At 47.1% G+C, this 11,208-nt stretch overlaps 1 protein-coding gene across 5 annotated transcripts; it reads right to left on the bottom strand.

Moving 5' to 3' along the window:
• Window positions 1-1,826: 1,826 nt before the first annotated feature.
• On the bottom strand, window positions 1,827-8,679 carry OARD1 (O-acyl-ADP-ribose deacylase 1). 5 transcript variants are annotated; one of them, XM_061564345.1, is made up of 8 exons: window positions 8,564-8,664; window positions 8,399-8,478; window positions 7,789-7,827; window positions 7,108-7,146; window positions 6,278-6,434; window positions 6,042-6,100; window positions 5,086-5,198; window positions 1,827-4,523 (listed from the first exon to the last, which is right to left on the bottom strand). In XM_061564345.1, exons 2-8 carry the CDS (start codon window positions 8,429-8,431, stop codon window positions 4,421-4,423), a joined length of 543 nt encoding a protein of 180 aa, XP_061420329.1. In that variant the 5' UTR covers window positions 8,432-8,478; window positions 8,564-8,664; the 3' UTR covers window positions 1,827-4,420. The 5 variants fall into 5 exon arrangements, with proteins under 5 accessions (XP_061420329.1, XP_061420330.1, XP_061420331.1 ...); XM_061564346.1 differs by lacking the exon at window positions 7,108-7,146 and having other exon boundaries at window positions 8,564-8,679; XM_061564347.1 differs by lacking the exon at window positions 7,789-7,827.
• Between the last annotated feature and the right edge of the window lie 2,529 nt (window positions 8,680-11,208).

Genomic DNA, 11,208 nt, shown 5'->3' with positions numbered 1-11,208 from the left:
GCTTGCTTGCTTACGACCGTGCAAATCTTTCGGTCGTTTTTTAACCCACTTCCCGTGATCCAATCGAGCTGACATTTTGCACACAGACTCGTTGTGCGTGACAATGCATTTTCGTGAAAAAATTTACACTGTTTAGGGATTTTTTTTAAAATATTTAATTACCAATTGTTTAATGCTGCCAGACAATCATCTGACCCATAGGTGGCAGCCATCTCAAGCCAGAGGACGAGAGGACTCTAGCCGCCCCGATGCTACGCATATCAAGGATTTATAGTGAAAAACTTTGTTTTTACGGGTTAATTTTTTTTTCTTTTGGGGATGCAAAGTGTTGCTTGTTGAATTGCCGTGCCACTCCGACTCCTCCTTGACGATGCGGTCATTCTCGCGTTCAGTCAGCACCAACGTTGAGCCGACGTTGCTCGTCTCTAAACCGACTGGGAGTAGTCGAGGCTTGAACAGCTGTCAACCCACACGGGATGACCCCCCCCCCACCCCCCGTGTTCTTCTTGTACAGGGACATTGAATGTTGAGGTCCCATACGGCGTTACAGCCGTTTCACTACGGGCAACGACAAAACATTTTGTCTAAGTCACGTAGAAGGGAAATAATAAAATAATAAAAATAAACATAATAAAATAATTATCACGTTTCCGCCACAACGCAAGCAGCCGTCCTCAGGTGAAGAACAGGTCTGTCGGAAAGACAGCTGCTTGCGTTGTGGCCGAAACGTCGTGATAATTATTTTGAGGTTTTATTGTTATTATTTTATTATTTCCCTTCTACGTGACTTTACCGAAAGAACCAAGAAGATGAATCCCTGCAGTCACGAAAGCTTTAAATCGAAATTCAGCGAAACGTCGTTTCGAATTGTTAATGTCGTGGGTTTACTCTCCCAACAGGCCGCTGTTGCTGTGCTAGTAACGACTTTGTACGTTTTGTTTACGTGGCAAACCTGACGAAGTGGCTGTGTTGGGTGGTGGCGGGTTTAACGACACATGTAAATATTTACGCGATCTAACCCCCCCAAAAAAAACTTCATTACGGATATTGGTCGCGAAAGCCTTAGGGGCCGTCCATAAATGACGTCACGCGATTTTGGACGATTTTTGACCCCCCCCCCATCACACGGCGTCACAAAGTCAGACCCCCCCCCCTCAAATATGACGTCACAAAGCTCTGGCCCCCCCCCCCAAAAAATAAAACATGCTTCAAATCGCTTTAAACTATTGGCATTGTAGTGCGTATTAATGTGGCGCTGCACTCTGATGTTTGTAGAAAACATTTCTTAAAAAGTATATTTAATTAAGTAGAACGTGTTGTCTATATTTATTTTAAGTTTCGCATTTTGATGTGACGTCACATTTCTCAACCCCCCCCCTTAGGTGCGTGACGTCATTTATGGACGGCCCCTTACGTCGTGTTAAACTGGGACCCTTGTACCAAAGTTAGCCCAACGACACACCACCGTTTACCTGTTTACAGGTATACAGGCTACGATCATCCACACGGGCTACAGATGTCAGTTACACAGCATATGTCTGTCCCCCCTCCTTTATCAACGGACGTATTCACACTCTACACTTAACTATTGATTATTTTTCTCATTGTAAAAAAATAATCTAAAGCGCGTGTTATATGCGTCTGTGAGCGCACCACTGACCCCATGCAACTCATGTACATGGAGAACAATGTAAGACCACAGACGGGTACCCAACATTGTCCCACAGAAACCTCCCACTTCACTCGCGCACCTTTCGCTGAAAATGTAAGACAAGTTACGTGTTTGGAGCATCGAAAACAAACACGACAGCATCAACATCCACATTGCACGATGAATGCACCGTTGTTTTTATTACACATCTCGGTAACATTCCTTGGCACATCAATACCATTTCACATCGCCGGAAGTACCACACAGAATGCTCTTGCAACGCCATGCAAGGCCCACAATGGTTGTTTAACGCCACAGACTTGGTAGAGTATAGACTCTCTTCCACATACAGGGACTCCGCTATTTACAAACGAGGTAGGTTCCAGAGGTCTGCTCGCAAGTTGACTTGTTCGTAAGTCCAACTTAACCCCTGCCGATTCCAAACATGTTGTACGGCATGCACACTAAACACGGCGAATGAATAATCTCCTGTACATGTAGATGCCACTGGTTCTTCGTGTTCTGAAGGTCCAGATGCCACCACTGCCATCTATTGTGCGGCGGTTGAACTTACGACTCTCGGTCCGAACAGGCAACTGCACATACGGACAGGTTTGTTCGCATCTCTGAAAAGTTCGTAAGTCAAATGTTCTTAAGTATAACATTTCATTCTCTCCAGGAGCCTAAATATTGCAAATAATTTGAGTAAATCAGGGTTAAATCGCAAAGAAAAAACTATCACGAGTATCATAAGAGTTTGAATTGAGTGCTCAACAGTGTACACAAGCCTACGTGTACATGTGTTTGGGATTGAAAATGACCTTTGGGTTAAGGCAAGGATATACGACGAAAATGAGTAACAACAAGAATTTAACAACTCTCAACATGTCCAAATTTGTGAAACGAAATCAAACATATGCTTACGTTCTACACTCAAAACGGCCTCTTCTGGCGAAGCAAGCGTAATAAATAATAACGGTAAATAAAAAACTTTTAAATCACGTTGGGCCTGAGCGAGGGACGATCGTTCGTGTTGCCGTCCCACATCGTTTGGTTGACACCGTCGTGGGTCAGCGACCCGCACCTCACGCCCTGGCCAGTCCGAACCACCTCCGGTTTCACGAGGGCTTTCAGTCCAAGGATACCGTGCCAGTAACTCGGTGCCACGGTGGCTAGGAGATGTTATCTCCCTCGCCTGGTTTACACAGGTCGTCGGTTCGATCCTGACCCTGACGCCTGCTGTATATTTGGAGTTTTGGGTGTTCTCCCCGTGGTCGCGAGGATTTTTCTCCGGGTCCTCCGGTTTTTCCCTCCATTTAGTAACGCGCGTCTAGAGTATTTGGCTGCTATACATTACCACGTGATAAGCCACTTCGTTGAGCTATCATTTGTGGCCAGGTCGCTTCTGAAAAAGAGCCACGTAGCTCGGTGGGACTTACCCGGTAAAATAAAAATGTGTTTAGTCTTTTGTTTAGTTCAACTCAGCGCTGTCTGTGGCCAAGTCACCCATAAGGTTCCCAACCCCGTGAGATCTCAATCTTCGCAGGGGTTGAGTTTGCATAGCCTCGATGGGGTGACCATCGTGCGAAACATCGTCAGCCACGATCACTCCGCTGCTCAATGAAAGCCACCCAAAGCTGTCATCTCTCACCGTGCTGCGATGTCAGAATACAACTAGCACCTGTACACGAGCTGCTTTCATCACTCCCAAATAACAGTAATTATTATGAGTCATTATTGCGAAACAAAATTTACGGCTGAACTGGGTTAATATGCAAATACAGTTTGATATACATCAGCCCGAACTTTGTGACTGGTTGGTGGTGGATGTGCACGAATCGGGCCAGCCCCACAAGCAATCGGAACCCAGCGTTTGTCAAATGTGACTCGTTGGCCAATGCATGGCTCGTTAAATGTGTCCACTTCTGCAGACTCCTCCAGATGGCCCTGAGGCACCAACCTCAAGCAGCAAATCGCTGACTGTGGTGAACCGGGCTTCACGGAAGGCTACAGCGAGAAAAGCACGATTTAGTTAACTGTAAATAATTTCACTTTTTACTTCATATAACGACCGCGTTTTTTCGTCTCCCATACATAGCCGAAACTTGCAACAGAATTCAAAACACGGCCTTTGTGTTGTATGAGAGTGTTGTACGTGTCCGTCACATGCAGCAACATATATCCCACGTTTAGCATCATACACCCGTAGTGAGTACTTAGTAAGGCCAGTCGAGAACAACAGGGGGTGGTGTGACTTGCAGCATGCCCGACTGCTTTGTCTCCCGATTGCTGACAATTATACACTGCATCAGGCACTCATTTAAGGCTGAGGCTACCTGGTGGAGACCAAGTATCGGGGTGGACATCAGATAAAACTCGTCACTGATGGCAGCCGTTCCTGAGAATCGAACGCAGGTCACTCGGTTCATAGCGCAGTGCGCTAACCACCATGCCACCACACAAAGACAAAGATCCCCTGTGTAGTGTTCAACAGGACTGTTGGGGCAAGTGCTGTTGGGGAGCACCATGCCCAGCCACTTTTGTCTCCGCAGAGTGCCGACGTCCATATACTGCACTACTCATTTAAGGCTGAGTCGACTTCGAGGAGATCCAGGACCCGTTTTAGATCATCCCCAGTGATGTTAGGCAGGGTGGTGATTCGTAGCACAGCGTGCAAAGCCACTAACGCCACTGCTCCCCTTGCCGTGCTCACACACAGACACACACACACACAAGAGTTCACTCCATTCTGACTGCTCGCTGCCCCAGTCAGAGGTAGTAGACTGTGAGCTTGATGCCACTGCCCCTGAACACTTTTTCCATCATCCACTTCACCTTGTCCCACTGAAGCTTGTCCAAGCCGCAACCAATCCTGCACACGGACAAGGCAGGGCCAGTGGCCGAGGTCAGTACAAGAAACCATTCCAGCGGGTCCCAACTTCGCCACACGAGAAATTGCTTTCTCGCGCTCCGCAGCCACACGTCGGAGATTCTTTCATCTCCCAGGTTACGTAGTGGGTGCCCACATATTCCACGAGCTGTGTGGACGTGGTTCACGTTGGACCATGGGTATCGCGTGGGAGGGAGGCCCCCTGGTGGATGTTAAGAGGCCCTTCGAGACAATCACTACAATCGGTAGTACGCAAGATTCCCAGGTATTTTACCACTGTTGTTCAATGCTCTATGGGGTTCGATGGAGAGCAGTAGCGACATTCCAAAATGTTTTGTTGATTTAAGGCGAGTTGGTGGGGGTGGGGGTGCGGGATTGATGGTGTAATCTTTGAGATCGGCGTGTATCGGGGAAGGCCTTGGGTACTGCAGCGGCTATACTCTCCCGCATCCCCGATTAGCACGGGTTGGCTACGTACGGTGCGAAAGAAGTTCATCGTGTATTCGCGAGCTATATCCGGCGCTCGCTGTGGGCGACAACTCACCTGGGCATGGAGACAGCCGTGACGCCGTGCAATATGCAGTGTTGCTTCATGGCGCGCAGGCTGTTCTCCAGATCCGGGTACGTTGGCTTGTGGAAGGCTCTCTCTTTGGTCACCTTTGAGAGACGGAGCAATGACGTGAGCTCGTGTGCAGGTGTTGTGCTGGATCGTAGCATCACAAGAACGCTGGAGATGGTAACGGCTTGGGGAGGGGCTTTCGGTGGCTTGACCAGGGATCATGATGATGAGATGATGACATGCCGCATCATGCCGGTGAACAGCGCACAGGAATTGCTGGAATAGGGCCTGCCCATGGCTTATTGGTCACGGAGCTTATTTGGCCAAACCTCACTAAGGTGGTGAGTACAGAATGGTGAAGGCGGTGAGATCCGAGAACTGGTTAAGATATCGCGCGCCACTGATGCGAGCCACGAATGGGACTCGGAACAACAGTGGCCGGGTGCATATCGCAGTGCGGGAACAACTGTGCCAACACTCGTGGCTAATTAACGATAGGTTGTACACTATGCATAAGTTATTAGGTCAACATGCAGCCCTGTAATTGTCTTGCCCCTCTCGAGGGAATTCTGGCCTGCTCTTCCACGCTGGCCACGTGTCCTGGAAGAGGTGGAAGTAGCCACACTTTACCCCACGGCACGCGACCTGCCGATGGACTAAATGTGCGTATCCGTGGATTGAAAGTCCAGTGTGTGAGCCTTCAAACCATGCCAGCATCCTGACCATGCCAGGACTAAATGTGCTTATCCGTGGATTGAAAGTCCAGTGTGTGGGCCTTCACACCATGCCAGCATCCTGAGCACATTACGACCTCTTAAATTCAGGCAGAACTGTACCGAGACTCAAAACATTACGATGTATTCTCATTACGATGTATATTTGTGTAATAAGCCATTGTTTACGATGAGTGCGATATATATTTCTACATTATTGGCACTTACCAAGTAGTAAATGAATCTCTCATTCCGCTCCAACACTGCCACTTCTCCAACCTTCTTTGCTGGAGGAATGTAATAAAGTAAAATAAATAAAACGTTGGGCAGCAAGCCACAAAACAAGGCGAATTCACGCCGACAGAAAACGGCGAATTAAACCGTTCGGCTCAGAAAAGCCGATCGCAAAACAGAACGGCAACGTTTGGCGAGACAGACGCAGCATGAGAAAGGACATCACCAACCCTGGTTCAGCAGCTCCTGAGTGCCGCTAAATTTTGCCTTGAACATCTTGGCGATGCCGGCTCCCATGCGGCAGTCGGCACTGATGCAGTGGGCGAGCGCCTCCTTGGGCGGGCACAAGAAGAGGTCGCCCTGCACCTCCGAAATGCTGAACTCGCCCTGCAGAATCCAGTACACAAAGTGAACTAATCGCGCCACCTGTTTCCATCTGTACGGGAATGGCGCTTCGTTGGCCGGGCACGAGAAGAGGTCGCCCTGCACCTCCGAAATGCTGAACTCGCCCTGCAGAATCCAGTACACAAAGTGAACTAATCGCCACCTGTTTACATCTGTACGGGGATGGCGCCTCGTTGGCCGGGCACGAGAAGAGGTCGCCCTGCACCTCTGAAATGCTGAACTCGCCCTGCAGAATCCAGTACACAAAGTGAACTAATCGCCACCTGTTTCCATCTGTACGGGGATGGTGTTCGTGGGTTTCCACTGGGTGCTCTGGTTTCCTCCCCCGTGGCTGAAAACGTCTCAAAACGAAAAAACCAATGCAGGACCGCCCCTCCTGAAAAAGAGTCCTACGACTCACTGTATTTTTCCTGAATTAAATAGGTAAATTATTACAGGAACTAAATAATTGTGTACCACCCTTTACCAACCCACTGCTGGATGAAGGCCCTCCCCCCGTGTTATATCAAACTTGGGGGTTATTTGACCACAGCTCAGTCTATGCGAGCTTTCGTTTACAGGAGCATAAGGAATCGAACCCACGATCCTGTACACCAGGCGAGGTAGTTAACATTTCACCGTGGCACCCATCCCACGCATCCCACACTGTACTCACACTTTTTAGCTCCACAGATTCTCCAGTCTTGGCAACCACCTAAGTCGAAACACAAAAAGCCACGTGCTAGAGAGACATTTTAAGTCCAGATAATAAAATAAGGAACTTATGCTACTGGATGATGAAAGCACATGCTGGGTTTACAACCTGTCCACTATAGACCAACCTCGCGCACATTTCTGAGCACTTGGTCTGTTATCAAAATTGTGCAGCCTACTGCCGTAGAAATAAACACAATACCCGGTACCAGAGCTCGTTACAAATCAATTGCTGCCACCACAACACTGATGCCAGAATGTCTGGGGCATCAAAACAGGAAAGGTGGCAACCGTAACCACAGCTGATGATACTAAACTCTAAAAACGAAACTACACTATTTTTATTTTACCAGGTATGGCCCACTGAGCTATATAGCTCTTTTTCAGAAGCGACCTGGCCACAAATGATAGCTCAACCAAGTGGCTTATCAACACGTGGGAATTTATAAACGCCCGTTTCTAAATGTGGGGGGAAAAACTGGAGGACCCGGAGAAAAACCACGCGACCATGGGGAGAGACACGCAAACCTCTAAATAGATAGGCATCCGGGTGGGGATCAAATCCACGATCCTGTACACCAGGCGAGGTAGTTAACATTTCACAACCGTGGCACCCATCCCACGCATCACACACTGCACTCACACTTTTTAGCTCCACAGATTCTTCAGTCTTGGCAACCACCTAAGTCGAAACACAAAAAGCCACGTGTTGGAGAGACATTTAAAGTCCAGATAATAAAATAAAATACTACAGCTCGGATAGGCGCGAGTGGATTGACTATAAGAGGAGCGGCTGTGTATTGCTGCTGCATCTCCAACTTTGGCATCGGGTTTGCCCCGCATTCAATCGCCGATTAATGAGAACCATGACACGCGCGTTTAAACAAAGTTGCAATCATCTCGCCTCGACACCGTACGAACACAGAGCATCCGTCGGGGTTACAAGATCGGGTACGCGTACAAGTTCGTGCCAACAGCGTTGTTTATAGCACGTGCACACCGGCCTCCATCCACAAGCCCAAGAGGCAATCGTGAGCTCCACGGAAGGACATCGCGTCTTTAAATGCCGTGTGGTAACAGCGTTGCGCCAACTCAAAAGCTTCGTTTCGAATTGGTTGCGGCGCTTTGATCGATCCGCTGCCACCGCCGATAACGCGGCTCCGTGTGAGAAGGCTCACGAGGGTTTGGGGTTGGCCATACTTCACCCCGCCGGTCGAGGTGGTGGCAGGGGGGTCTGGGCATCATCGACTCACCGCTTGTGTGGTTAAAGGCGCGTCCGTCTCCATCTGTGCTGGGGACACCGCCGCTCCCCGCCGAAAATTGATCGACGGCGCTGAGAAAAGATGAGAATATTGCTGCTGCAACAACAACAACCCAAACATGTGTTTTGTTGTTGTTGTATTTGGTGAGCGTCTCACCGGCAGCTTGTCGATTGAGGAAGTTGACTTGCACGTAGTGGTCGTGGTCTGAGAAGTCACGTGGCGTGGGTGTCGTTTTATAAAAACACACAACAAAATCCCTCGGGAGCGCCCTCTGCTGACGAGCCGGGCTCCCTGCCAGATGCAGTGATTTTCTTTGTTTTATTGTGTCAGGGTTCAATGTCCTGATGGTGCAATGTCTTCGTGCTGTTCGCCTTTTGACATGCTCTGGTCTGTTTAACACGGAGGCGTTCGTGACCAGTATTATCAATCCTCTGGTCGAACGCTGTTTGAGATTATGATCTCAAGAAAGCTGTCTCTGGTGTGGACCAATACGTTTCAAACAATGCATCATACATTATTATCAATAATAATACCATTGATAATTGTTTTTTTACCCTTCTATCTGGCAACAAAACTGACACCTTTTTTCAAGGAGTAATGTTTGCATAGACCGCAATACCTGCAGTCATAATACAAACAAAAGACATGACTCCTTGTAAAAAGGTTTCAGTTTTGTTGCCAGATAGAAGGGTAAAAAAACAATTATCATATTTTTACTGGCAAATGAGGTTCCCATAATAATACCATTGTTTGAGACTAGGCTCTAAATAAAGTTGTCTGTGGTGTGGAACAATCAGTTTCAAAGACAATCCATCATACATTATTATCCATAATACCATTGTTTGAGACTAGGCTCTAAATAAAGTTGTCTCTGGTGTGGCCCAATCCGTTTTAAAGACAATGCTTCATGTACTATCAGAGCATGTTCTTTTTGTTTGCATGTTCATCACAAGTGTAGGTGGTTAATGCTGACACGATTCCTTGCAAGAGGTTTCTGTTTGGTGTTTTAACATCTTAACACCTGTTCTGTTATACTCATTGGTTCTATTTCGATTTAAAGCTTTCGTGACTGCAGGGATTCATCTTCTTGGTTCTTTCGGTAAAGTCACGTAGAAGGGAAGTAATAAAATAATAAAAATAAAACATAATAAAATAAAATAATTCTCACGACGTTTCGGCTACAACGCAAGCAGCCGTCTTCAGGTGAAGAATGAGACACTGCCAAGCTAGGAGCTTATATATAAGCTGCGTTGGAGGTGGAAGAAGAGCGCCTTAACAAAAGAATGTGCATATGAAGAGGAATTTAGCATATTCATGGAAAATGCGTAGGAGGTGGGCGGGGGGTTTTCAAAGTCATATTATGCCCATGCATTATGCAGGATCAGCAGCACCAAGGGGGGGTGCAGGGATTAGCAGTAACAAAGGAAAGGAATGTTAATGATATGTAGCTGCAGTTACTCAACAACCACGTAGAAAACTAAAGTATAAACTACATAAAAAACTAAAGTATAATTTGCATAGCACCATCAGTATACTTACTATACTCTACAATAAGCTGAGTTACTAACAGCAAGTAATACATTACAATTCTACGTCGTAAAAAATATATAATATGCTTCCATCTAAACTTTATTGTATTGCATCACACGAGCATATACCGTACTATATACTGCCAACATTAAATTATATACTGTATTGCTGTAAACCAACCTATACCTTATACATTTAATATAACACTATGTATTATTCTACCCACCCTAATGTGTGTCGAAATGGTTTATTACGTCCTTCCAATGATTGCTAAGCCAGAATCCATCTTCTCGGTTAAAATTGTCTCTGTGTTTGTATATGTGGATCGCCTCATGAACGAATCTCTCATGATAGCCAGATGGCTTGCAGAGAACCTCTGTCTTGGAGAAGTCAATATCATGTGAGCCCACTGAGTTGTAACAGTGATCTGCCACGGCTGAGGTGTTTGTCCTACCGTGTTTCAGGTCAGCTTTATGTTCACGGATGCGGTCCGAGACATGTCGTTTGGTTTCCCCAATGTAACTGCTACCACAGAGGCAACTTAGTTTGTAGACGCCAGGGTACTGTATGTCTGGAACCACATCTTTTACAGACGGTACCAGATCACGGATTTTATGTACTGTGTTGAATCGGACCTGGATCTTGTGTTTAATCAGGATTTTGGAGATCTTTTTTGTGACCCCAGCAATGTAGGGTAAGGTGATGGTCTTGAAAGGCTCCTCAACAGGATCCTTCTTGATGGTTGGAGTGATGGCTTTGCGGATTGTGTAGTCGGAGTAACCATTAGCCTTAAGAGCTTGGCGTACGTGTTTGAGTTCACTGGCAATGTGTTTATGGTCGGAGATGCATTGGGCTCTATGATATAGAGTCTTGATGAGGGAATTCTTCTGGGATGGATGGTGGTGGGAATCCGGTTTTAGGTAAGAATCCGTATGGGTGGCTTTCCTGTAGACAGAGTGGCTCATTGAACCATCAGGTCTCCTTTTGATTAGGACATCCAAAAAGGGTAGCTTGCCATCGTTTTCGACTTCCATGGTGAATCTGATGGCTGGGTGTATGGAATTGATGTGGTCGAGAAATTGGTCTAGAGCAGGCCGGCCATGTGGCCAGATGACAAAGGTGTCGTCTACGTACCTCTTCCATAAGGTCGGGCGTAGAGTGGCAGTCTGGATGGCGTCAGTCTCAAATTTCTCCATGAAGATGTTGGCTACAACCTGAGATAGGGGGGAGCCCATTGGGGTGCCCTCAGTTTGCTTGTAGAAAGTTCCATT

This window comes from Lethenteron reissneri, chromosome 33, assembly GCF_015708825.2.
Source record: "Lethenteron reissneri isolate LAM-NWPU_2019-01 chromosome 33, ASM1570882v1, whole genome shotgun sequence".
NCBI classification, from domain to species: domain Eukaryota; kingdom Metazoa; phylum Chordata; class Hyperoartia; order Petromyzontiformes; family Petromyzontidae; genus Lethenteron; species Lethenteron reissneri.
This window is presented reverse-complemented; position numbering and strand designations above follow the sequence as displayed.

Excerpts from the sequence above, each read along its gene's own strand:
- OARD1 (XM_061564345.1), bottom strand. The coding sequence starts at position 8,431 with ATGGAGACGGACGCGCCTTTAACCACACAAGCG. Across the intron at positions 6,435-7,107 it reads AATCTGTGGAGCTAAAAAGT|GGCGAGTTCAGCATTTCGGA; the intron begins GTGAGTACAGTG and ends TGGATTCTGCAG. Across the intron at positions 6,101-6,277 it reads TCAGGAGCTGCTGAACCAGG|CAAAGAAGGTTGGAGAAGTG; the intron begins GTTGGTGATGTC and ends ACATTCCTCCAG.